Consider the following 27654-nt stretch of genomic DNA (forward strand, 5'->3'; position numbering starts at 1 on the left):
TTGAGAGCAGCTGACTTGATACATGTGCTTTCCTTGCTGAATACAACACGTGTTTCTGGTTTTTCTGAGTAGCTGGTGCAGAAATGTTCTGACTATCTTACATGAGGCAAATATAAAAATATGTGCATGCTTTCCCCATTCTTTCTGTAATATGTCATTCTAAAAGTGCTTCTTTTGTTAATGTTGAGTTTAGATGGCAGGAAATTAGAATCATAGAATCATAGAATCATAGAGTTGGAAGAGACCACAAGGGCCATCGAGTCCAACCCCCTGCCAGGCAGGAAACACCAATTAAGGTTCAGGAACCTGAGAACATTGTACCTCTCTGCATGCAGTGCCATTTTGAAATTCTGTAACTGTTTATGCACTTGGCAATACAGACCACACTTACAATTACCTCTGATTTTTGGTTCTTCAGCCCTGACTTGTCACAATTAATGTATATTCCAGCAGTGACTGGCAATAACTATGCATACTTAGCCAAAGGAAGTATGGATGCGGAGCAGCACATATGCTTGGTACTTGTCAAATACAGAAATACTATACAAATTGACAATTAAATTGAAGCTGGGACAAAGGTATCAAAATCATATTTATTTATTTATAATTTATTTTAACAGTGATGGCATCTTCGTAGGTGTAGATACTGAATCTGCAGTACTTAAATAGCCAGCAAAAATTAATTGAAATTCATTCTTCTTTCTTGAATAGTTGTTTCTATACAACAGAGGACAGTCATTTTTCTTGTGATGGTATCTGGAATTTTTTTTTTTCATTTTTTGATGAGAAATCCAATTACCTTTCAGAAATATCCAGTCTGAACCGAAGCTTGGGTGAATGCCAGAGGGAAAATCTGCTCCTCCAGGAGGAGGTGCAGCGTTTAAGGTTGATATCAGACGCAGCTGAGCAGCAAGCTGAGCAACTCCAGGCGACTCTCTTACGAGAGAGTGAATTACAAAACAGATGTCACGAACTACAGAAGAAAACAAAAGGTAGGTGTTAATTTTAGAACAAGCAGCTGGCTTCACTGACAAGCAGCATGTTTAAAACTTCTATCTTGCTGTAGTCGGCCATTCTTAGAGGTACATGTGCAAATCTCCATGCGCCATCATTTCACATGTGCTTCCTCCTCTGTTTCTATGGTTTTCACTTCTGCTTTCAAAGTAACCACAGTTCCCCATTATTTTTGAGCTTAAGAGAACTGTGGTTTCTTTAAACGGTGGTATGTTAAGGAGAAAGCCAGGATCAAAATGTACTTTCAGAACTCGGCTAATTTGAAACCACTGTTTAAATCAGCCACAGTTCTCCAACTACAGACATAACGAGGAACTGTGGCTACTTTGAAAGAAGAGCAGTGTTCCCACTCTCCTTACAGCCACATGGGGAGAGGGTTGCTCATGAACCAACTGTTCATTAATGTACTGAGAAACCATCATTCTTCATTACATACAAACTAGCCCATAGAGTGCATTCATCCCACCACAGCAATTTCATTCCACTTTGGTTTTTGGGGGGAGAGTACTGTTGCACTCGGATCCTACTTCTGGGCTTCCCATGTGCACTCTGAGAACAGGATCCTGGACCAGATTTGCCAGACTCCTATAATAGCCTTACTAATCTCCAGAAACTTATTTCTGAGGAAACACAGAAGGCTGGGGAAAGGTGGATTTCTCTCATCTACCACTTCTCCCCTTCAAATCTCTCCACAACATTTTTCTCCGACGTACAGGAAGCCAGAGCAAAACCTGGAGTACAGTGGTACCTCTGGATGTGAACGGGATCTGTTCCGGAGCCCCATTTGCATCCAGAGCAGAACACAACCCGCGTCTGCATGTGCACGGGTCGCGATTTGCTGCTTCTGCACATGTTCATGACATCATTTTGAGCGTCTGCACATGTGCGAGTGGCGAAACCCGGAAGTAACGTGTTCCGTTACTTCCAGGTCACCGTGGAGTGCAACCTGAAAACGCTCAACCTGAAGCAACTTTAACCCGAGGTATGACTGTACCTGATACTATGTGTTTCTGGTGGCTCACACTTTGCACCAACTGAGAAGAATCTTCTCAGGATGCCTTAACGTAATCTTGTGCCATTTACTTTTGCATCTGTGTTTACTTCCAAACATCTTGCCCTGTCACAGAGAGATTTTTGAGATACGTTCAGAGATATATTAAAGCATCTCACAATGCTTTGTACGTACCAGCTTCCCCCAGATAACTGTGGGAACTGTCATTGACGCCTCACAGGACTGCAATTCCCAGCACCCTTAAGAAACTGTAGTTTCTAGGATTCCTTGGGGGAAGCCATGTGCTCTAAACATATGGCATGGATGTGACCAAAATTTGAGGAGTCTCTTTTAAGTACTGTGCTACACACCAGCTTTGTGTCTGCATTATGTGTCATAAAGCTCCTAGCAGCTGATTGCCAAAGACAGGAGGAGTTCATACTGCTTCCATCTTAGGCACTCAGCTGTAGGGCTCTTTGCTTGTCAAAGAGGGGAGATGAGGTGGCGGTGATGGAGCAGCCTTCCAGTGGAGAAAAGCACATTCTACTGATGGATTAGATAATACGCCGTATGCATGGATACATTGCAACAGCATGTGGACAGGATACAACTTTTAATAATAAATAAATGCATTAAAACGATAGCTCAAAAGAGCATTCAATATTGTGAATCTCTTTTTAATATTCATTTAGAGGCACCCTTTGTTCTAGCCGATCATTTTAGTGCCTTTGGCATCCCTGGTGAAGCTTGAATGGAGCCAGGCACAGAGTTCTTAGGCTCATCCAACGCCTGTCTGTTTTGGCACAATCTGGCACCTCTCCTAATTGTGTCTTGTAGTCTCCTCTCTGAAACTGAAGACGCATTGTGTTAGTCTCTTGTTCATTTTACAAGTCCAATGCAGGCATTAACAGGTGTTGTTTTTAAAAAAGTGTGCTGCCTTTCTGTTTTGATTCAAAAACTTCATTTCAAAGCCAACGCCATCATTCAGTCTGTGATCCTGACCGGCAACTAAAATATTCTAAAAGTGTACAGGTTGTGCTATTCAAAAAGTAGCTTTGCTTCATCAAAATGACAGTGTAATTGCAGAGCGCTGCTGCTCTCACAGTATGTGATTTCAAGTCCTGAACAGCGGTAGTTATGGTACAGAATGGCTTTCATTACAGGGCCAATGGTAACGGTGATACAGCAATGAACAGAGGAATTTGCCATTTTAGCATGTGCTGTTGTTGCAGAAGGAGCCCTTGACATGTAACGCCAAGGAATCCACTGGATCTGGGCACAATGAAGGAGATGTAAAACACCTGCCTGAGCCTCACAAGCTCATGTGGCAAACACACACACACACACACACACACACACACACACACACACACACTATTTATTTTTTGACATTTGTTTGCTTCCCCACAGCATAACGTTCTCTGAGTAGTTTTCAATCCAGAAGTATACATTTAAATAAAAAAATAAGGCATAAACCATAAAATATGCATAAATAACAGCAAGAAACCCAAAACTTTCTGCAAACCCTAGATAAATTACTTAGAAAGCCTGGGTGAACTTAAAAGACCACAAGGATTGCATAGGGCAAACCTACTTTAGGAGGGTGGTTCCATAACGGAGGTGCTCCTTCCAAGACAGCCTTCTGGCTACCCACCTCATAACATTCAACAGGGAAATTGAAGCTGGGCCTCCAAAGAAGACCTTGAAGTTATTGGGATACTTAAAAGAGAAGGTAGCCTTTCAGAGAACCTGGTCCCAAGCTGCCTGGGGCTTCAGAGGTCAAAGCTGCACAATAATTGTACTTGAATATGGATGGGGCCCTCGTGCAGCTTGCAAAACACAGGCATCAAACTGCTCCATTCCAGTGGAGTCTTGCAGTCCTGTTCTGGGCCAATTGCTGTTCCTGAGTTATTTTTAAAGACAGCCCCACGTATAACACATTGCAGTAGTTTAAATTTCTAGACCCGTTGCTCTTCTTGCCGCATAAGATCAAGATCCTCTTTACTATGTGCTGCAACATCACCACTGTAAGGGACAGATAGGAAAGCAGGCACAGACTGAGGTGCCCCTCCCTCCCCCTTTTGTAATATTCCATTGACACAGCGAACACACTTGGATAAAGTTTAAGCAGTGGGCTGGGGAAAAAACCGCAAACATCTAATTACTTTGTTTTAATGAAGCTGCAGTTATCTAGAACTAGTTGTTTTATTAAGAGTGATAAATGCATTGAGTAACAGGCAGTGATGGAGCAGTTATAGCTGACAAGTAAAAATAAAAACCACATATTAATAATTGCACATTTTGTTCTCACTGAAGTAGTTTTAAATATTCATATTTCTTTCTCTAATCTGCCTTTCTGTTCTTAGAGGTCAGTATGACCAGAAAATCAGTAAACTAAATTCCTATTTATCCCCAGAAGAGGGTGAATGTTCTCTTATTTTCAATAAACATTTTACATTGTAAACCTCCCTATGTTCCTCAGATAAAGGGTGGTATAGGTATTTAGCAAACAGACAGACAACAACATCATGACTGTCATGAAGGAAAATAAAAATAAAAACTTAATAGGCTGAGTTATTTTCCCAGGAAATAACTAATCAAACCAAAATATATTTTAATCAGTTATGTTTCTGCTTTGCTGTAAATGGAAGCATTTTAAAAGAAATGTCTAACAAAACAATCTATTCCCACTAGGGGAGCCAGAAAGACTAAAAAAAAAAAGTGTGCAGAAAGCCATTATTTGTAATTTAATTTCCCATGTGCTTAATGTTTCATTGTACTAACCGGAATAGAACTTTTTGCAGAGAACATAACCTAAAAGAGACAGGCATGCAAAATAATTGTCAATTTTCTCTTGCTACTTGTAAAATAAGATCCTCAACACCATGACGTCAACAAGCACAGTAAACATATTTATTGCATTTTTATCCCTCCCTCCCTCCCTCCCTCCCTCCCTCCCTCCCTCCCTCCCTTCAAGGAGCTCAGAACAGCAACAGTCCTATCAATAACATGAGGCTGATCCTCATGTTATGCCCCCTACACCCTGACAGGAAACTGCAGTACAGTGGTACCTCAGGTTAAGTACTTAATTCGTTCCAGAGGTCTGTTCTTAACCTGAAACTGTTCTTAACCTGAAGCACCACTTTAACTAATGGGGCCTCCTGCTGCTGCTGCCGCGCCGCCGGAACACGATTTCTGTTCTCATCCTGAAGCAAAGTTCTTAACCCGAGGTAATATTTCTGGGTTAGTGGAGTCTGTAACCTGAAGCGTATGTAACCTGAAGCGTATGTAACCCGCGGTACCACTGTAAATGCTCTTTGTGGCAAGGGGCTGTATGCACAAGCTGTAATGTGCAAATGCTGCTCACCCCACGAATCAGCCTTATTACCTGGAGGTTTTACATACTTGGTGTAGTATGTGTTTTTAGTAGTGGCTGGCATGAATGTGGAGGCCAATCCTTGACAGGAATGGCCCCCACACATTGCAGCTTCTGCATGCATGCTGTCGTCAAATGTAAGCATTTCCAGTGGGAAAAGTCTGTCTATGACAGATTTTAGTTGTCAGCCATGCAGCCCTGGTATTCTGTTGCCTTTCTGTGGTATCTTTAAAGACCTAACAAATTTTATTATGGCATAACCCTTCATAGACTAGACTGACTAATCAGGTGCTTAACTTTTAGGTTATTTGTAACATTAATCCTACAGTATTCCAATTTTCTTAAGGAACTTCTTGTTCTTTCATGTATTTTGATGAGGCCTGATAATTTGTGTGTGAGAGAATGAGTAAATGATATGTAAAGCATACTTCTTTCTCCCATATTTCATAGAATCATAGAGTTGGAAGGGACCACAGGGGTTATCTAACCCAACTTGGGGCTTGAACTCACGGCCCTGAGATTAAAAGTCTCATGCTCTGCCTACTGAGCTATCCCAGGACAAACTCCTGTTGGGGAAAGGCTGTGGCTTAGCCTTGTGGAGCACATTCTTTGCGTACAAAGCCCCCAGGTTCAATTGCCAGCATCTCCAGAAAGGGCAGGAAAAGTCTGCTATCTAAAACCATGGATATCTGCAGCCAGTCAATGTAAACCAGGTGTGGGGAACTTTGGCGCTCCACATGTTCTTGAACAACAGCTTCCGTCCTCCCTGGGTGCTGGCTATGTTTGCAGGAGCTGATGTGCATTGCAGTTCAGCAACATCTGGAGAGTCAAAGGTTTCCTGGTGCAGACAGTACTGAGCTGGATGGACCAATGGTCTGCATAAGGCAGCTTACTCAAGCACATTGATCTCTCCAACTGAATTATCTGTCATGTTGTTGTTTAGTCGTTTAGTCGTGTGCGACTCTTCGTGACCCCATGGACCAGAGCACACCAGGCACTCCTGTCTTCCACTGCCTCCTACAGTTTGGTCAAACTCATGCTGGTAGCTTCGAGAACACTGTCCAGCCATCTCGTCCTCTGTCGTCCCCTTCTCCTTGTGCCCTCCATCTTTCCCAGCATTAGGGTCTTTTCCAGGGAGTCTTCTCTTCTCATGAGGTGGCCAAAGTATTGGAGCCTCAGCTTAAGGATCTGTCCTTCCAGTGAGGACTCAGGGCTGATTTCCTTCAGAATGGATAGGTTTGATCTTCTTGCAGTCCATGGGACTCTCAAGAGTCTCCTCCAGCACCATAATTCAAAAGCATCAATTCTTCGGCGACCAGCCTTCTTTATGGTCCAGCTTTCACTTCCATACATCACTACTGCGAAAACCATAGCTTTAACTATATGGACCTTTGTTGGCAAGGTGATGTCTCTGCTTTTTAAGATGCTGTCTAGGTTTGCCATTGCTATATTGAAATAATTATTGAAACATATTTACGTAACAGCTCTTCCAGTTGCGTGTACTTTCGTTTTCCTCTCGGTAAATGAGGTTTTACTAAGAAGATGGGTTGGGGGTGGGTTATGTAAAAGGTTCACCTATTGTTATCTCAACATTTGGCATCATTGTGTGCCATCTTTAATATCTCTGGAATGTTCGAGCTGGAACGAAAGGGTCACCATGACCGCTTCTGTTATAGCTGTTGACAATACCTTTTTGATATAATCTACAGTTATGTGGGTTGGGTTTTTTTGTCCTTGTCAGATTTTTCACATGCTTATATCTGAAGGGCAGCATAAAAAACATTGTTCTATGAAAAACATAAGCTAAATATTCTGAATACAAATGAAGCTTTCCAATTTTTTTTGCGACAAGTAAGTAAATCAGTTAGCTAAGAAATGCAGACCCTCTGTTTTTGAAAGGCCAAGCAATGGACCCCCTACTTTTGATTTTTTTGATATATCTATGATAGTTTTTGTTACATGAGTGGTGCTGCAGACCCCTTGGATGGGTTATGCACACTTCCTGGGGTCCATGGACCACCAATTGGGAACCACTGAACTAAAGAAATAGAATTTAATCTGTCATGTGTCACTAAGTCCAAGGTACCTGTTGTCTTCCTACTGCTCTTATTAATTAAAACATTTATGAGTCACCTTTCCACTCAGAAACTAAGCACCCAAGGCTATATGCAACCAGGTATTTACAGGCTGACATGGCTGCTTTTCTGGAATGTTAAGCTCTCGGGTATTTTCCCATTATTGTGGCTGTGTGTGTTTGTATGTGTGTTTGTGTGTCTTTCTCTGGGGTTGCATTTAGTCCAGGCATTTTGAAGCTTTGTCATTGTTGTTCCCTGCCACTGCCAGTCAGTTGGCTTAAATGATTTCACTGAGGGGAAAACAGCAGGCTTGGGAGATGTACAATCTGAGGTGCTTCAGTATACCCACAGCAGGGTGCAGGAAGCAAGGCAAGTTGGCAGCCACTGTGTGCTAACAAAAGCTGACAGATTAACTCCTGGGGGTGGGGGAAGTGACTGTGAAACTTCTTTATTTTCTCCATCATTTGCAGTGATCATTTGTCCGTATGGCCCACTGTAATTGTTCAAAGCAAATTAATGTTTGGGCAAAGCCATTTGTCCTCTTCTTTTTAACATCATCTTAAGAAGGTTCTATCTAAGTTGTCATTCATTTTCCATTCCTTTTTATTTAGATTACACACCTTATGTACATGCAATACCCAGGTACTCTGGATATGCTAGACAACATTGACGATAGAGTTATCTGTGATGTACATATGAAGTACTTCAGGGTAGAAATAGTTTCAAATTCAAGGGGTGCCAAGATTAATGCAGCAATTATCATCAAATGCTGTTTGGTTGTGAGGTTATTTATGGGGCACTTAGAGCCTAGGGCTTGCCGATCAGAAGGTTGGCGGTTCAAATCCCCACGATGGGGTGAGCTCCCGTTGTTCGGTCCCAGCTCTTGTCCACCTAGCAGTTCGAAAGCACACCAAGGTTCAAGTAGATAAATAGGTACCGCTCCAGCGGGAAGGTAAACGGTGTTTCCGTGCGCTGCTCTAGTTCTCCAGAAGCGGCTTAGTCATGCTGGCCACATGACCCGGAAGCTGTCTGCAGACATACACCAGCTCCCTCTGCCTATAGAGCAAGATGAGCGCCGCAACCCCAGAGTCATCTGCGACTGGACCAGGGGTACCTTTACCTTTTTACCTTTAGTAAATGACTATCCCTTCTTGCTGCCCATTTCTAGCTTCATTGTACGTAGGTAGCCTAGCAGTCCCTGGCAAGATGTTTCCACAGCTGAGGTCTGTGATCTGCCACTTTGCGCATTACACTGGCCTCATGGATGCTGATGAAGGAGTGACTCCTACATCTGCAAAAATCTCACCAACTGTAAAGTGTGAATTTGCCCTCTCTGAATTAATAGTATCATCATTTGTCTATACCAGCTGCCTAAAATATCAATTGTTTGAATTTTTAGAAATGTTCCCTAGGCTAATGATAGTGTATAAGAATTTATAGCACCTTAAGGATAGGACAGCACAAAAATATTTTTTTAAGAATATCCTTCCTGAAATTGGATTTATTGGACTGTTGTATAAACCGATGACTTTTATTTCCAGAATGATTTGTTAGAGTACTGGTTATTACAATATTATGTGCAAGTTTAAAATCAGTCCAGAATAGACAGTAAGAAAACAAAATAAAAGTACTAATTACTTCCTATCAGTAATGCAAAATCTGTTGAAAGACCAATTCCTAGCAGTGCCTATCAGTTTCAGAAGTTGACGCTGCTTGACTTCTTTTTACAAAAAGCTTATATACAGGATGTTTATTATACACTTCTGGTTTTGTAGAAAGGTGCCTTGTTCTTGTATCACTTTAAGTCACAGATGAATTAAGGTGAATGCACAGCATGCTGGTGTATGATGCTGAAATCATGGGCGCTTGGTTCTTCCTTCATTCCTGTTGCTCCTGAACTTCTGGGAGCTAAGCTCTGATATGGCTGAAGCTGAACATTTGAAGATTCTGGACATATAAGAGAAAGTTATTCATACAGCACACAAACTATTGCACTAGCTCCCACAGGAGAGAGTGATGGCCACCAACTTGGATGGCTTTATGGCTACTAGCTTCAATGGCCATGTTCCACTTCCTTTAACTGCGGTTTAAAGTGACACGCAAATGAGAGCATTAAAAAAGACTATCTGCTGTAATGTGCGCAGCCTACTATGGGCTTTCGAGGAATAACGCAGGATAGAATAATAATGTTAAATGATGATAATATATATTAACAATTTCTTATTTCAGATTTAACAAGTCAAGTAGAGACAATTGAGCACAAGTTCCAGAAAGCAGCTGCCGAAATCAGCCATTATAAAGAACTATTCGTGTAAGACACTTAATTTTGTTCATATCAGGTATAAATTTTATTCATAACAGGTATCGTTTTTTCTGCCTGATTCCCCTGTAATTATGTGCTAAAATGTAAGAGATAATGAATACTTGGTTAGTTTACTGAAGTCTGCTAAGGACTGAGAGTAGTGTTGATTTTTATTTTCAAGATATATAAGACATGGAACATATTATTGCATGCAGCCTCAATCTCCTTTAACACCACCCCAGTCTCTGAGCACTTACCTAGGGTTCATGTTTCCTTTCAGAATGAGGCTGCGGTGTCTTTAAGATACAGGGTTTATTTACACATCTATACAACCTGAGCCTACAATGGAGGCGTTCGCAGCATTAGCACCTCATTGAGGGTCTTGTTTCTCCCATAGTCACAGCCTTGGATTCAGACAGACACCATTGCTCTCTCTCTCCCTGCCCCCAGCTTGCTGCTTTCCTTCTCAGTGACATCACTCCTAACACTAACTTGTCTAACCTAAGCTATGGCTTTATCTCTTAATAGCCCATCACCTCAGGCAAACTAGCTTAGTTTAATTAACTTTTAACACTTATTGATTCCAGGGGATTAGAAGTGTCAAGCACACAGCTTAGCACCCCAAGCCTTAATTAAATCTTAACATCTACTGGACCCAGGAATTTAGGGGAGTCTGGGACCCACAAACTCATAACACTATTTTATTATCCTTGTGGTGCCTTATTACGTTGTAGGTTGTTGTCCTCTTCTGATCCCATGAAGCAACCTATAGACGTCTTAGTGAGCAACTTGTTCCAAGGAGAGCTGGAAATGAAATGAACCCTTTTGATCTCCTATGTTTCCTCTTATTTTGGAGAGCAATAGTCTTTTAAAGAGACAGACACTTCTCTTATTGTGCTCCTGGATTTTCCACTTGGTGTACTCCCTGCGCCATTGTACTGTAGGAGTGGGGGACACTCAGTTCCTCAGGCCTGGAAAAAAGTCAATCATTGTATCATTTTACTGTTGTTAGCCGCTCTGAGCCCGGCTTTGGCTGGGGAGGGCGGGATATAAATAAAATTATTATTATTATTATTATTATTATTATTATTATTATTATTATTATTATTATCATTCCCCGGCTGTGGTCCTATGGGTCTTGGTGCTGCCTGCCAGTCTTGGTTTCAGTGGGCTCCTGAACACCAGCATCATGCTTAGAGCCAGAAACCCAGTCCTCTTCCTCTGCTGGTGACCCTGTAACTTCCAACTCAGTATCCTTGCCACTGCTAGATTTGGGGATCAAGAGAGTTAATGAGGTTACACGCATAGTGTATTTTTGAATGAATAGAGAAGTTAGAAAAATAATTCAGGAGATACTGGGAATCTTTTACACTGCAAGGAAATTGAACGTAGCAGCCCTGCTGGATCAAACCAAAGGTCCACTGCCTCCAAACATGGAACTCCATAGTAGTTATCATGATCAATAGCCATTGGTTGGTCACTTTAAGGCTCCTGACTGCAGTGGCAGCTACGTCTTTACCTGCCCCACACCTGAAAGCACATATTATGTCACGTGTGGGTCAGGCTGACGTGATTTGTGGGAAGTAACCAGTATGGACAAAAGCCCATTTTTGTTTCAGATTTTGAGTACATGGCATCTAGCACTGCAGTGATAAGGAACAGTGGCACACAACCCTCTCACTCCTCCAAGGTACAATTTCCAGCAGCAAGGTGGTTGTACCCATTTGTACAATGTGAATGCAAGAGCCACAAAGAAAACAGGAAATCCTGCCAAGTCAGAGTGTAGAGCTCATAAACGGAACAAGCGAGGCTGAGATCTAAGTGAAAAACACCTGCACACACCCAAACTCAAGGCAGATGCTTATATAAGAGATGCAGAAAAGCCTGCCGCAAAATATGGGCGGAGAATGCACTGCGAGCAAGTGGCTGCTTGGCTTGCTCAGACCGCAACACAGTCTGTAGGAAGAAGCCCAAACTCTTGCCCTACAGGAGGGAGGCCTGCCACTGAGCATGTGGAAATGATATAGCCGGTATAAACAGACTTTAGTGGAAGAAGCATTATTGGCAAGAATGGTGAAAAGTTCATTACCCATAATAGCCAGTTCCGGTTAAATGATACCTCAACAAGTAGAAAATCCATTGGAACCATCATAAGATCATCTTAGGGGGTCAGACCAAATGGTCCACCTAGCCTAGTATCCTGTCTACAACCTCCATTGGTTCTAATAAATCCAAGGGAAGAGGTTGGTTGTGGTCTATCACGCTCCCAGGGGAGTTTTCCAGCTCCCTGCAACCCCTGCTTGTGAAGGCCAGAGAATCCTCACAAGAAGGACAAATTGTCAGGTCCCTTTTCACATCGCTAGATGGTCTATGCCCACAAGCACAGGTCTTATAAGAGCTACCTGTACCGAGTCAGACCATTGGTCTTTGCTTCATCTTATCAACACTATTGACACTGACTAGTCATAGCTCTTTAAGGTTTCAGAAAGGAGACTTTTCTTTTTTTTATTATAATAATGTTTATTAACATTTCAAGAAATTACAAACATAAGAAAAGAAAAATAATAAAAAATTACAAAAAACTGGAAAATAAAAAATTAAAAACAAATCAATTTTTCCATAGCTTATCTTTCATTTATTTATTTCCTTGACTTCCTCACACCTCCCTTTTTTGTATTCTAGTTCAATTAGTTAATTCAGCAAATCCTTTCCATCTTTGTTTTTATCTTAATCATTTATCTTAATATGTTGTGACTTTACATTCTCACCTGTTGACAACCCATTTTTACATACTCCTTTATAACATTACTGCTAAAACCACATAACTTCAATCCAGCATCCTTCTAACATTCCTTAATTTTGCAATGTTTCTGTAGATAGTCTTTAAACTTCTTCCAACCTTCTTCTACCAATTCTTCTCCCTGGTCTCGGATTCTGCCAGTCATTTCCACCAATTCCATGTAATCCATCACCTTCATCTGCCATTCTTCCTTGGTGGGTATATCTTGTGTCTTCCAATAGTTTGCAATGAGTATTCTTGCTGCTGCTGTAGCGTACATAAAGAAAGTTCTGTCCTTCTTTAGCACCAATTGGCCGACCATGCCCAGGAGAAGGGCCTCTGGTTTCTTCAAAAAGGTATATTTAAATACCTTCTTCATTTCATTATAGATCATCTCCCAGAAAGCCTTAATCCTTGGGCACGTCCACCAAAGGTGAAAGAATGTACCATCAATCTCTTTACATTTCCAACATTTATTATCAGGCAAATGATATATTTTTGCAAGCTTGACTGGTGTCATGTACCACCTGCATATCATTTTCATAATATTCTCTCTTAAGGCATTACATGCTGTAAATTTCATACCTGTGGTCCATAACTGTTCCCAGTCAGCCAACATAATGTTATGTCCACAGAAAGGAGACTTTTCCAGCCCATCCAGGAAATATCTGGGATTGAAATTTGGACCTTTTGCATGGAAAGCATAGCAAGTGCCCTCCCACTATCATACAGTTCCCGGCATTCATTAGATACAGTCATGATTAGTAATATTTGCCCTTAATACTTTTCCCCTTGCTATATAAAAAGTGGACTTTTAACCATAACAAATTCAGGAATGAAATTCCTTTTTATATTTGTGGTGCATTTTACATTCAGAGGTAGTGTACATGCATTGTTATTTCAAAAGACAGCAATCAGCATTCTTTTCAACAGGCTTTCCTTTCTTGAAATATATATATGGTTTCTTTATGACATGTACGTTCTTGCATTCACATTTTGCGGGTGGTGGTGGTGGAAAATCAAATCTACAAATACCCTGTTGCTAAGCGTTCCAAATATTTTAACAGTAATTGAAATGAAAAACACAGTGATTGCATATACATAAATATACCATAATGAGTTTCCATAATGAGCCTGGGTCTAATTTAGCGAAGTAGTATATTCTATTTCAGTTTAAGTATAAATATAAAGATTAACTAGAGTTATTAATAGGTGAAGTAATGTTATAATGATGAGAAATTTCTCCAAGTTTCCAGCTTTAGTGGGGTTTGAATTGTTATGCTGCTTGCCTGTTTTCATTCCTGACTTACTGAAAAACCAGCACCACAAATTCAGTGTTTGGTGGTTGCTACAGTAAATGATCACATACTAGGTTTAAATTACATTGAGAACATACACTGCCCACATTTAAAGTGTCAGGCAGCACATCACTCATTTGTAATACATGCCTGCCAACTTTTCCCCCAATCTGAAGGCTTTCCCCCCAGTCTGAAGTCCCAATCTTCCCTGTTGTTTCACCTATAATTACCATAAGAAAAGACAAGAAAATTAAGGATAGATTCATATATTCCTAAATATGTGCCTAATTTATATTTCAGAACTGAGCACTGAAATAACATTCTGGCTGACCTTAACCAGCAGACTAGCAGTGCATCCGTTTCTGTGTGCCTGCCTTCTTCTGTGGTGCTCTCATAGTCTTCTCTACTCTTGCATCAAATATTGGTGGTGTTGAGTCTGGCATCATATGACACATTTAGCCTATTCAGCCAGAGACCAGGAGCAGGCCTTGAGCATGGTTTCTCCCTTGTTCCCTACTTCCCTCTAGTTTCCTCCAGGTGAGAGGGAAGTATTGTGCCCCAATAAATTCAGCCTTGCATGATGCAGTCACCTGCTTTCTCCTGCTCTGAGAAGAGCTGAGGAGGAAGCGTGCAGTGTGAGCTAGTGGCGGCTGGTGATATGAGGCAAAGTGTGAAAATCAGCTTCTGAGTGGTACTAAAGGGGAGGCAGCCCCACGGTCTTGTGGTGGTGATTGTGTGACATTTGTAGAAGCAAGATGGTTCAGTCAGAACTAGCCATCAGACAGCTTCAATGACTGACCAGCAGTGCTCAGTGTGGGCTGCTGACACCATGAACCATCTCCCACAGCAGGAGTGAGCCTGTTGAGCTGGGCTTTAGGACCCACCCAGCGGCTGGTGATGTAGACCAGAAAATGGTACTTGGCTGCTGGTGGTGTAAGTTCAAGATCCCCTCCCCACCCCTGTCTAACCCTAGGCAGATTCTCAGGAGACGACGAATGAATGAGTAGGCTCATAGATTTATTTAAAAAAACAACAACAAACCAGTCCATGTTAAACCCACATAGACATTTTAAACAACAATATCATTTTTTTCTCAACCCAAAAACCACAGTAAATATTTAAAGCAGTTAATTTTCTGATCTGAATAAAGAAGTGCATGTCCAACCAGCCCTTGCAAAACAGTTGTTCTGTCAGACCAAGTGATGGTTAACAAAGAGATAACTAAGCAATGTGTCCATGCTCTGTGTGCACAGAATCTGGAACATGTTGGAGGGACTTTCTCTGTCTAGTAGACGTCAATTATTATCACTCTTCAGCAGACATTTCCAGCAAGAATGATCACCCAGAGGCCTGGCTCCATTTGGGCGGCATACTTGCCGAGTACAATAAGAAATATCCCTTTTCCTCCTACTTCATTTTCCAAAGCTCATCTTCCATTCATGCCTTTTGATTTCCATCTGCAAGATAGAACAGAAAGTTTCATTTTACGGAACTTCCATAGAAGAGAGCAAAAACTGGAAGCGATTGTAATTTGAAATTGCAGCTCAATCATGGGGTGAGAATGCCCAGTTCCTTTTGTTACTTCATCAGCGGCGCTGCAGAAACACTTTTCCTCTGAAGTGTTGTGTAGTTATTCAGTAAATAGTCATTTAAGCAAGCCATTCATGTAAAGACATGGTGGATCGCACTGATAGCGGCTCTGTAACAAGAACAACCTGGCCAGGATTAATCAAAGCAAGGAAGGAAGTGGGTTGGTGCCAGCAGGGGGTCGCTATCTTGACGCATGCCCTGGGGGTGGGGGCTACAAAATGCCCCTGAGGCTACAGGAACAATTGTTGTTGTTTTTTTAAAGATATTTATTGAAATTTTCCACTTTAATACAAAAAAAAACCAAAAAAGAAAAAAACAAAAAAAGGTAAAAACACATAAAGTTTACAATCCTTATTTTTCTATAACATATTTCCCTGACTTCCCCACACCTCCCCTTCTTATATTCCAATTCAAATTGTTAGTTCAACAAGTTCTTATCCCCAATTTTTAACCTTTTTCTGTTTAGTTCATTTTAAAAAAGCCAATTTTACCTTATAAACATCAATATTTATACATCAATTCTCATTCTTAAAACTTTTTTCTAAAGTCGACCCAAATTCCCTTCCACGACTTCCCCAATTTTCATACAAATAGCAAAACAAAATAAAAGCAAAAACAGATTGTAATTATGCACCCTTTGGATCCCCAAACTCCACCCCCCCTTTCCCGGTTTCAATCCCCAACAAATGTCCATCAGTCTTGATCTACTATCAGCCTGGAGATCTCACGTCCGAGGCTCTTAATTCTCTCTCAATTCCTCTCTGCAGGTTTTTTAAAATATTTTTTTATTATTATTATTTAATATGTAACACTGTACTGTTTTTAGCACTGATTGGGAGCCGCCCAGAGTGGCTGGGGAAACTCAGCCAGATGGGCGGGGTATAAATAATAAATTATTATTATTATTATTATTATTATTGATAGTCCTTAATATTAAACACCAGATCTCGGAGAAGCTCTAGCCAAATGGGATCCATATTTCTTCCAGCCAGACCTCCATACTTAAAAGTGGAGCCCGAATCTTGTTTCTTACTCCTTTCAAGTCCAAATGTCCCCAAAGCTCCAACTTCCACCTTAATCAGATTTGTAATCCTTGGATCTTCAGATCTCCACATAAGGAGATCTCTCCATTCTTCAATCTCCAATTCAAACCAGATTTTCAACATCAAGTTCTTATTTTCCTTTGTAGCCATCATGTCAGGCCTCTGGCTCTCCTTAGTCATCTGCAGCATTACAGCTCCTCCTTCCTTTTCCTCAGGAACAACATATATCTCTTTCTCCACACTCTCAAAGTTCTCAAGTTTCTCTTCTTGTCCAGCTGCATAAACTTCCTGAGTCAAGTCCTTATCAAATTCAATGAATTTATTTACTGTTAAATCCAGAGTTGCAACATTTGTAGCCAAAACATCAATTTGGCCTTGTAACTTTCCCAAGAGAACAAAAACTCTTTCCAACTTAGCTTGTATTTTCCCTCCTTCAGCCATTCTTGTAATGTCCCAAAACCCCCTCTAGAGGGATTTTGGTAACTTAATATTTCTTCCAGTTCAAATCCAAAAGTCAAGTTAGTTTGTATCAGTTCTTCCTTATTTTCAACAAATTATAACCAAATTATAACAAATATAACCAGCAGAGACAACAGAAACAAAGTTCTCTTTTTCAGCTTTGACAGCTAATTTGACAGCTGTCAAACTCTTCAATACCTCTTAAACAGGCTCTCCCACGGATCACTCCCGGGTCCGGGGGGTGGCACTTCAGCTCCCAAAATTAGCTCTTATCCTCCAGTAAAATTACTTATACTGCCAAATCGTGAAATTAATGTCTTTTATCCAAAAACAAGAAAAAATTCTCTCGACCTTAGTTAGCTGATCCTTGCTTAAGATTATTTACAAGACAGGGAGACGGACTTCCTGTTTGCGCCTTCCCCGATCGTGCCTAATTAAAAAAAAAAAATTTCTTAGTAAATCCAATTTCCGTACTACTCACGGGTTGTTGCTTTAAAAGTCCAATTGTTCACAAGAAGAAGTCAGCGCTCTCCGACCATGCCATGCGGCTTCACTTCGCAGGAGAAGCAGTCGACTCTCAGCACCACGCCGCTCACCCCGTCCCCCGTTCCGAAGCCTTTAAAAAGGCTCCTTCGCAGGTCGGGGGCGCAAATGGTGCCCGCCGAGTCACCAAGTTCACAGGCTTCACCGCCTGTGATTTCTGAGGGTCCCCGCGTCGCCACCGCGGCAGGACCCAACTCCTGCGGAGCCGATTCCCTCCGGAGTTCGGAGGGAATCCGCCATTAGCCGATGGCGCTAACCCGGAAGTCCCCGGCTACAGGAACAATTGGAGGGTAAGGGAATTGGGAGGTCTGGTGATCTTGTCAGCAGAAGAGCCAAGCAAATTTCTCCTGTCTGCTCAAATAAATCCCACTGAACCTGGATCGCTAGGGCAAACAGGAGATCAAGGAAACGTCTGGTGAGAAGATAAATCCTTGGAGTTTCTATGTAGGCAGGAACTCAGGTGCCTGGAGATGGATGCAACTTCTGAGGCTGTGGGGATGGGGCAGGCCTCCTAAATCTTTCACACTAGAACCCTTGGCATATTGATTAAACTTTACCACATAAATGCTTTGTTTCTTTACTTGCTTTTCATATACTTCCAGTTGATGTGCCTAGCAGAAGCCCTTTTCATCTCTGGTAAGGTGCGTGAATAGCGAGGAAGGGCTTTCATTTACCTAATGTGGATGGTTGAGAGCTGTTCAACAGTGGCACGGTCTCCCTTGGGAGGTTGTGGACTCTCCTTCCTTGAAGGTTGCTAAGCAGACCTTGGATGGCCATCTGTCATGGGGTGCTTTAGCTGAGATTCCTGCATTGCAAGGGGTTGAGTGCTTAGTGCAGAAAGTCTTTCCTATTCTACTTAATTCAGGAGGGTTCTGGAAGCTTCTCATGTGAAAGAAACAAGCAGAAGGTTCGTGATGTTTGGGTTATTCCTTCAGAGAAGCTGAGTACGGCTGGCTTAAACTGTTTCTGTTATCTCTGTCAAGGTCATGCTGACAATAATAGTAAGGCCAGAAGGAGCCTGGGTTTCACTCTTTTCTAGCTCTCTTTCCAAGTGGTGTGGTGTTTTTTATATAGTATGCTTAATATTAAGGTTTAGTCTTATTATAAGTTATTGTAAGTGTAAGTCAGCTGCAACTGGATTTCTTATGAACAGTGCCAATCCTGAATGTATTGGATTTGTGACCATTATGCTCATTTGCCTTCAGTAGCAGTCAAGCTCTGCTGGATGAAATATTAATTGCCACTGGTATATTTTGGAGGAATCCTGCAACGTGTTTAAGTTTTTACTCTGCTAACTATACGTTGAGGTTCTGCTCTGGATCAATATTGAGTAGGATACATTACAGAACTAGATGACCCTTGGGGTTCTCTTCCAACTTGAATTCTATTATTCTAGGATCCTACGTACTTTGTGCCCCTTCTCCTACTTTTTCCTCACTTTCCGCACAAGGATGATCAGTTGTGCAGCTTCGCAGGTTCATACAGAAAAAGTTCTATTCCCCCCACAAAATCGATATTCTCAGCTGCCCACCTGTACATATATATCACAAATGGCAACTTCAGTGACATCTGAAGCAACCAGGTTGCTTGGAAGAATGGCAGCTTGCCCATGGCTAACAGCAGTAAGGTTCCTGAAATATTTATTCTACAAAAACAAGTCTCTCTCTCCCTGTTTGTGTGTTGTAGCAGCAGCAGTAGCAGCACTGAGTTCACCGTTTTGACCTTATTCCAAAGTTTATCATGCATTATACTTCCTAGTTTTAGTTTTGGTACTCAGAATTAGGTCCTTTTAGTATATAATTAGCAGCATTCAGACTAAATTAGCATCTGTGGTGTCTACGTCATGGATTTACAGCTATAAACTTTGAATATTTGAATCATGTTGCCAAAGAATATCTATACATTTCAAAGGAATGCCTACTGGCAACATTAACACGTAATGATATTAAGTCAAGACATCATTTTTCCATGCCACATGTAATGTCTGTAGAACTTTCTTTTGAACTGAATGCTTGAATTCAGCAATTACATAAATCATTGTGACAGCCTGTTCTGGAAATCATTGAGTTGACAAATTTCAAAAGAAATTCTTTAGACTTAAAGGTCTTCTGACATTCTTCAGCAAAGGTGTTTACTTTCATGTAGCAGTTATTTGACAATAATTAGGTATATGAATCATTGGACAGTTGGCTAATTATTTTTTTACTTCTGAAAGTAGAATAAAAGGAATGAATGAAAAGGCATTCAAAATTCTGTCTTCATTTTTTCAAAAAGAAACACAAAGTTACAGAATATATGTAATTATGTTCACTACATCAGCACCAAAGTAATTAATTTGACAACCAGTATCTTACGTACAGCAATCAATTGCAACTACAATAAGCTGATACCTTCATTAGAGTCCAGTAGGTGAGAGTGACTGCTTAACTCTTTTTTCCTCATACTGTTAACTATTCAAAATTGAGAAGAAAGCAACAGACACCTGCAGATAGTCAGAGAGTGCTGTTGCATGTATCATCTCAAACAAGAGTCAGGTGCTACAAATGTGATAGTAAGGTTCTACCTGATTCTTGTCTGAGTTGCTCTCAATGCTGAGCCAAGTTTTTGAAAAGTATTGCTATACCATTCAGACATCAGTTCCTGCCTTTATCTGTCCCGACCCAGTTCATGTTGCTGCCTGAAGCAGGTCGTTTTTACCCTGTTGCCAAGTAGCAGGGTTGGCCCTGACCATTCGTAGACTACCATCCCCATTTGCTTCTTGGCTGAGCTTCCAGTTTGCCTCCAGATCCTGAGTTCTGACAGTACTGTGGGAGAACAGTGGGAGACTGGAAAGGTTTGAAGTCATAGCAAGTGTTTGAGGTTGGAAGAGTACGTCTTTATACTCCGAAGGCCCTACCTTAATCTGTAGAAGCCACACTTCTGGTACTGTTGTGCCTTACTTTCAACCTATATTTTGACAAAGCAGGATGAGGAAACAGTCAGTGAATGTCTTTGCACTATTTATCACAAATAGTAGATAAGGGGGAAAAAGTTGAACTTTGGCATGGATGTGGAAAGGAAAAGGAAAAGTACAAAAACAAAAAATGTGGAAATAGAAATTTTAAACAAAACCCGTCTAATGCAGAGACTTCAATTGACTAAATATTATTATTATTATTATTATTATTATTATTATTATTATTATTATTATTATTATATACCCCACCCATCTGGCTGGGTTTCCCCCGCCACTCTGGGTGGCTCACAGTATATATCAGAACATACTAAAACATCAAGAATTCAAAACTTCCCAATAATGCATCCACAGCATGTTGTTGTTATTGTTGTTGTTGATATTTATATTTATACCCCGCCCATCTGGCTGGGTTATGAGTATGAAAGAAAAACTCAGCACAACACACGAGAGGTTCTAAATATTCTTCCGTGGAGTTCTATGAGTACCTGGAATGCCAGACATGTTTCAGTTTGGTCAGCCTTAGTCAGTGGCGTGTACAGTGGTTCCTTATGCATGAGCTGAGCTGTTTCCAAATATTGGTTATAGGAATACACAGCAGGTATTTGCCTTGTCCAAGTTATGCATTTCCTACTGGGCTTATGCTTGAAAGTGATGTAATGCTCCTGCAATACGCCTGGATTTTTAGTTAATGAGACGTTTGTTAAGTACAAAATCTAAACAATAAATTAGTCAAAGTACAGGCCCCACGTCTTTATACAAATGCAGAGTTTTCTGATGCTACGATGTGACTGCTCTCTCTTTCTGGATGATTGGATTAATCCTTGAGTCCTCATTCTGCCTTACCTGTCAGAAACGATGCCAGGTCTGGGATAGTTTTTTGTGACATCAAGTCACAAAAGTCAAGTATTAGTTTTTCTGAGCCATCCTGATTTAAATCATTCCAGGCAAAGAAGAGCTCTATGCAGATCCTTCACCCCACTCCCTAGCCTACCCATATATTTTAAGGAAAGACAACACTTGTGAGCAAAACAATCCAAAGGGACATGTCTTTTAAAACCTGGAAAAACTGCTGGGATTATAGGGAATGGACACTGTGGCATTGTACTACTGCATCATAAAGAATTTGTTATCAAGAATTTAATAATAATAATAATAATAATAATAATAATAATAATAATAATAAATACATTATCATTTATACCCCACCCATCTTTACCCACTTTCTGCTTGCCCTTTATTTCAGATTCTCATTTCCTCATCCTTTTTTCAGCTCCTACTAAGTGACATAGTACACTTCCTTTGTATGCTCATCTAACCTTTAGCCAAAAGGGTATCTATCAGAAACAGGCCACAGCCACGCAAAAAACATCAACTCCTATGATAAGTACCTCTCCTGACTCTGTCCTAATACTTTTTCTGAATTTTTGGATATGGAAGAGTATTGCTCGTAATTTCATTCAGGGTGCCAATAATTTGGAGCATCAGCAAGGAAATGTAGTCACCGCTTAAACAGAAGGGATGTGTGCATGTGTTTACCATGGCCTTCAAAGTCATTCTTGTTGCAGATTTTTTTAAAAACAGTTTTAATAATCCCCCATCTAAAGCTACATAGTCAGCGTAAGTATATACTGAAACAAAATGCAGTTGCGGTTTGTTTTCAGAACACGAGAAGAGCTCGCCTGACTCAGACAGAAAACCTACTTGGTCCAGCATTTCCCCCCCACAAGCAGGGCAAAAGCGCAATAACACTCCTGTTTGTATTTTGCCAAAAGGTAAAATAAAACATCTTCAGAGCATTAACAAATAAAGGCTACTGTATGAGAAGGATTCTGTTGATTTTTTAAAAGCAAGTAGATTTATAATACTAAATTTTATTTTCTAGAAAGAAGTCAAAAGAAGTTGAAGACTATCAAAGTGAACTCCAGAAACTGACATCTGAAATTGGAGCATCCACATCTCAGTATGAGTCAGAATTTATTACAACTGTATGCAGATGCTGCTCTGAAATGTGGAAAATCAAATTATTCTATTCACATGATGGTTTTACCGACATTTTTCATTTATCTTAGTTTTTCTCCTCTTTTGCTTTGTGCTGATTTTCTATTTTTTATTCTCATATCTCCTCTTCTTCCCCAACCCTTTTATGATAACTCCCTTTCCCCTCATCAATTTCTGTAAAATGTTTACATTTTTAAGGCACAGAATTATTAATAACAAATGATGACAATAGTAATGTATCATGCTCTCTTTCTTGTGCTGTTTTATATATTTCATCAGTACACAGTCTGTTCACACTGACTTAGCTACACTGGTATAATGCAGAAGAGTTATTTGCATAGTGTTCGCATTTACTGTAAGGGCCATGTCAGAATACATTTTATATATGCTTACCGACTGCTTCGGTTATGACATGCAGTCTTTTTTTTGCGTTTAGGTTTGCTAATACCCTGAAAGAGCGAGAAGAGTCTTTGCTTGCCTGCCAACAAGCATCTGGACGTTTACAGGAAGAAGTGATTCAAAAAGAGAGGAAAGAAGAAGAGCTAAAAAAACGCACCGACCATTTGGAGAGCGAACTGGAAACGATTAAGAGGCTTCTCAAGCAGCGAGAGGAAGAAGTGGTAATGCTTAGGCAAGAAAGGTAATCAGAAATGACTTGCCATGCATAGCGTTACAGGACAGGATGTTCTGCCTAGATTTTCTTTCTGAGAATATCATCGAACTGAAAGTCCCCTACAAGTTGACTCTTCACAGTCCTCCACACCCAAAATAAATCATTACAGAGCACAGCATATTAACTGTGCACGGAACTAATAATATTTTAAATAATAAGGGGGGGGGAATATTTTTAGGACAAGCCTATTCCCATTGAACGCAGTAAGGCTTAATCTCTAGTGGGTGTGTTTAGGATTTCAGCCTTAACTGCATAGGATTAGAACAGAAATGCTGACCCCAATCTAAAAGAAATTAATCATGTTTAAATCCCACTTAAGTCATCAAGAGAACTTTGTGACAGCTAACAAACCCCATCTGCATGATGTGAACTGCCCTGAGATTTACCAATGAAGGGTGACATACACATTTACTATAAATAAATTAATTGGTTTCCTGTGGTAAATCATGACTGATTTCCTCTGGATTGGGTGCAGTAGATATAGTACTTAAAGAGTCTCAGATGCTTCACATACTGCTACCACCACTTAGCAGCAATCTGTGTGGAGGGAGAATTCACATCTTTACAAGTGTCCTGAGAGATAGCTCAATTGGTAGCGCATGAGGCTTAATCTCTGGACCGTGGGTTCAAGCTCTGCGTTGGTCGAAAGTTTCCTGCATCGCTGGAGATTGGACTAGATGATCCTCGAGGTCCCATCCAACTCTACAATTCTATTAGTCTCTTGTTCTATAAGTGGATGTTTCTTGGAAGGCCTGCACTGCCCCCTGCCTTCCACCAGCATCTGAAATTAAGGATGTGGGGCCCCAACCGCCTCGTTTGCTAGCTGCTCAGCAGCAGTGGCTATTTCCTGCCCTCCACAACACCCTCCATGATCACTGCTGACATCTCTGGGAGATGATTCAGTAATATTGTCCACATGTTGCTGATGGGGACCTAGTAGCTTCTCTCAAGCAACCTAGTGAGTTCAAGGCTAACTTGATGTTTGAATGATGCAGTAGTTCACATCAGACACAGGCATCGCATCAGATCAGTTCTCAGCTACGACATATCTGTTTCAGTGATGATATTCACGTATAACAATTATGTTCATCTCTTTTTATGTATATATATTTAAAAGCTTGTAAAATTGTTCCCTGCCTGTTTCTCTAAACATGCTATCCTATGAGCGATCTTTCTGGTGCTTCTTCAAATAAAGGTATCTTCAAATAATGCTTGCAATGAAATGACATAAGAACATAAGGGGAGCCCTGCTAGATCAAACCAAAGAACCCACCTAGTTTAGCATCCTCTTCTCACACTGGCCAATGAGATGCCTATGGGAAGTTTGAAGTGAATCATGAGGGCAAGAGCACTTTCTCCACTTGAGATTCCCAGCAAGTGATGAAGAACTTAACCACCAAGAGCTGTAGTCAGTGCTAGTCCTACTCAGAGCAGACCCTTTGAAATGAATGAGCATGACTTTAGTTTCATTAATTTCAATGGGTCTTCTCTGAGTAGGGCTAGCATTGGCTGCAACCCCAGGGTTAGTAGCTAGGGATAGCCATGTCCTCCATTAATTTGTCTAATCCTGAATCTATTATCCTCAGTAGTGCAGCATCATTTATACAGCAGGTGTTTTCATTTTCATAAGAGTGCAAGCAAATAATTATAATTGCTTAGTGAACAGCTCATTTCTGCCAAACTCTCGTGGGATAACCTTTCCCCTCCCTGAGCTGCATGTTTTCAAGTTATTGCTCCCAATCTACAATACTATGGGGTGTGTGTGGATACAAGGGACATGCATGTAGAATTTGAACCACAGAGTTGAAAGCAACCTCAAAGGTCAACTATTTCAACCTCCTGCTGATGCAGGAATTCTGCCACTATGACATCCATGATCGTTGGCCATCCATGCTCTGGTTAAAACAGGGGTGGAGAATCTCCAGCTCACAAGTCAATCCTGGCTCTCCAGTGGGTCCAGTTTGGTTTGCCATGCCATTTCCCCCAAGCAATAGCCACCTGACCATCAGCTGACATCATTGGCAATGTCAGCTGATAGGTCGAAGGACAGGATTTAATCATGCATTGGCTGCACTGCCCTTTTCCCAGCATAGAACAGGATTGTGCAGCCTTGGCAAGAGGATTTAATCACCTCTTGTCAGCTGATGAGTGGAGATTAAAGATCAAAGGTTGGAGGCTTAAAAAAGAAGGATGGAGACTTTTACAAAACACTTCCCACTTTTGAGAGGTGAGCAAATGGAATTTAGACAAGTGGGTGAAGCCACCCACTTGTCAAATTTGACCCCAAGTCAGATCCTGATAAAAAATGTAGTCTTTGGAGCTAAAATGGCTTGCCACCTCTGGCTTAAAATCTCTAGCTAAGAAGAGTCCACCATCTTCTAAGGCAGACCCTTCCACTGAAGCTGAGATTGGTTCATTTCCTTCATGAAAAAATACCCATGGAGCATCTGTGTGGATTTTGCAGAGCTTTCGACATAGTTCTCTGCATGCATTCTTCAGAGGGAAACCATTAACAGTGAAATTGGCCCATAGTGGTGGTGTTTAATTTGACTACATTACCTAAGATGTGAATTCTGCAGACTGATTCAACATCTACTGACAATGGGTTTTGGATAGGCTCTTAAAGGTTCTTTAATCCAAGCTCCCCCATAGCCACCCTATACTGAGTCAGACCATTGGTCCATCTAGCTCAGTACTGCCAACACTGACTGGCAGTGGCTCTCTAGGGTTTCAGACAGTGAGTCTCTCCCAGCTCTACCTGGAGATGCTGGGGATTGAACCTGGGACCTTCTGCATGATTTATAAAATTTTCAAACTGTGTCCCAGTGAAATACTGTAACATTACCAATTTATTCAATACAGTAGCCCCAGTAATACCATGTTTCTGCTCTGTAAAGGGCTCCTAAGTGGAAACACAATGTGGATTACATTAGACATGGAGTGGGGTTGAAATTTGGCCAAGGCAAGATGTCTGGAGATATGTGAGCTGATCTCCCATTGTTTCTTAAAGTTTAAAAGCAGCAGTGAGGAGGGGAGGATTTCAGCCTGGAACTGCAGTGCTGGGGAAGTGGGGCTTAACCCTTCCTCTGTGTCATGTTCCCAATCTATATTGGGCAGCCCATTTGCTTCCTAGGGATAATATTTAGCTACTTGTGTGGGATATGCATTTTTTCTCTCCCGTGGGGCAAATAACTTGGGTAGGGCGGGACAAGAATGGTGCAGAGAAGAGGATTAACCCCTTCTCTCAGTGTCAGGGCCCCAATCCAATCGTGCTGTTTTAAAAACACCATGATGTCTTATCACCTAGTTTGACCCTTAGTCTTTCTCTTCCAAATACATGGTCTGTCAAGAGGCCCAACAAACTTTGGATTCCGTAGCCCATCAGTCACTGAGCAGATGTCATTTTGTAGCCTTTCCAAATGGTGTCTGCATTCTGTTGTTTGTTGGAAGTTGAGCAAGTGGAAGTTTCATGTATGTATAAATCCCACCACCAGGTGACTAATAATGTCACCGCATAGAAATTAAAGTTGCAGGTGAAACTTTGAATGAATGGGCTCTTGCTTCTTACAGAACAGTGCAGTAGTAATGGAAATTAGGAGTCCAGCAAGTGCAAGCTCTTGCTTCACAGGAGAAGCTGCACTTGCTAAACCTCTCCACAGCAGACCTTCATAAGCTAGCAAACATTTATTTGTATAGTTAATTGAATAAAGTTTCACTGGCTGGGACAGAAATGCTAGGAGTGTTCTTTCTCCCTGCAATGTTCATTTTTTCATCTATAAATGTTGAAAGTACTCCTTCTGACAAAGAGGCATTTTACAGGAACAGATAGGAGTAGATTGCAATCCAGATCTATCAGCAATCACAACATATCCACCTCTGCCCTGTGGCACCAACCAAGGGCTCTGATACATTCACAGTTCTTCATGTAAGCAGAAGCTGGTGCTTTCTCTTAACACTGCAAAAATTCACAGACCTTCTTGCACAGAGCTCTGTGTACTCAGAGGAACCCTGCAGAGCATCTATCGGGCATCGTTTCAAGCAATGAGATTTTAATTAGAACAAGTGTTCCCAGCCCTTGCCAGCTTCCTTTAAATCAAGGAAAATCTTTTCCAGGGCAACACACCCAGAATACTCTGCAGGTCACAGAGTGATCTCACTTTTAAGTCTGGGGATCAGCTGGCTATCAGAATCATTTCCTTCTTCCCATAGCAGAAGCTGCTTTTCTGGGAGATAGTTGAGTGGAATATAAATTGTACCCATACCACCACCAGCTCCCATCTAATTGGGGCTGGGCATGTTAGTACTTGCTTTGACCTCTGTGCCCAAGGAGGACTAGGAATGAAGAATGATGAGAGCCTTGAAATCAGGGCTGAGGCCTTTGCATGTGGCCCACGAGGCTGTTTTTGTGAAGCCAGGCCCACCTTGCCTGCATCTGATGCCACACATGTCAATATTTATCCAGTTATATGATCTGAAAATTATTTCAGGCACAGAAAAGTATTTTACATCAATGTATTCACAAGATTGCACATCAGTAATATTACAAATACAGTGCGG

The 27654-nt window shown here is 41.1% G+C and overlaps 1 protein-coding gene across 6 annotated transcripts in view; it reads left to right on the forward strand.

The window, feature by feature from the left end:
- The window catches only part of LEKR1 (leucine, glutamate and lysine rich 1), a 73172-nt gene that overhangs the window by 30677 nt on the left and 14841 nt on the right, over window positions 1-27654 (forward strand). For all 6 annotated transcript variants that reach the window (XM_053390351.1, XM_053390350.1, XM_053390353.1 and 3 more), the window contains 4 exons: window positions 807-992; window positions 9686-9767; window positions 22309-22386; window positions 22861-23064. In XM_053390351.1, the coding sequence (XP_053246326.1) occupies window positions 807-992; window positions 9686-9767; window positions 22309-22386; window positions 22861-23064 (550 nt within the window). The remainder of the gene's footprint in view (window positions 1-806; window positions 993-9685; window positions 9768-22308; window positions 22387-22860; window positions 23065-27654) is intronic.

Source organism: Podarcis raffonei, chromosome 5 (genome assembly GCF_027172205.1).
Source record: "Podarcis raffonei isolate rPodRaf1 chromosome 5, rPodRaf1.pri, whole genome shotgun sequence".
Classification (NCBI taxonomy): domain Eukaryota; kingdom Metazoa; phylum Chordata; class Lepidosauria; order Squamata; family Lacertidae; genus Podarcis; species Podarcis raffonei.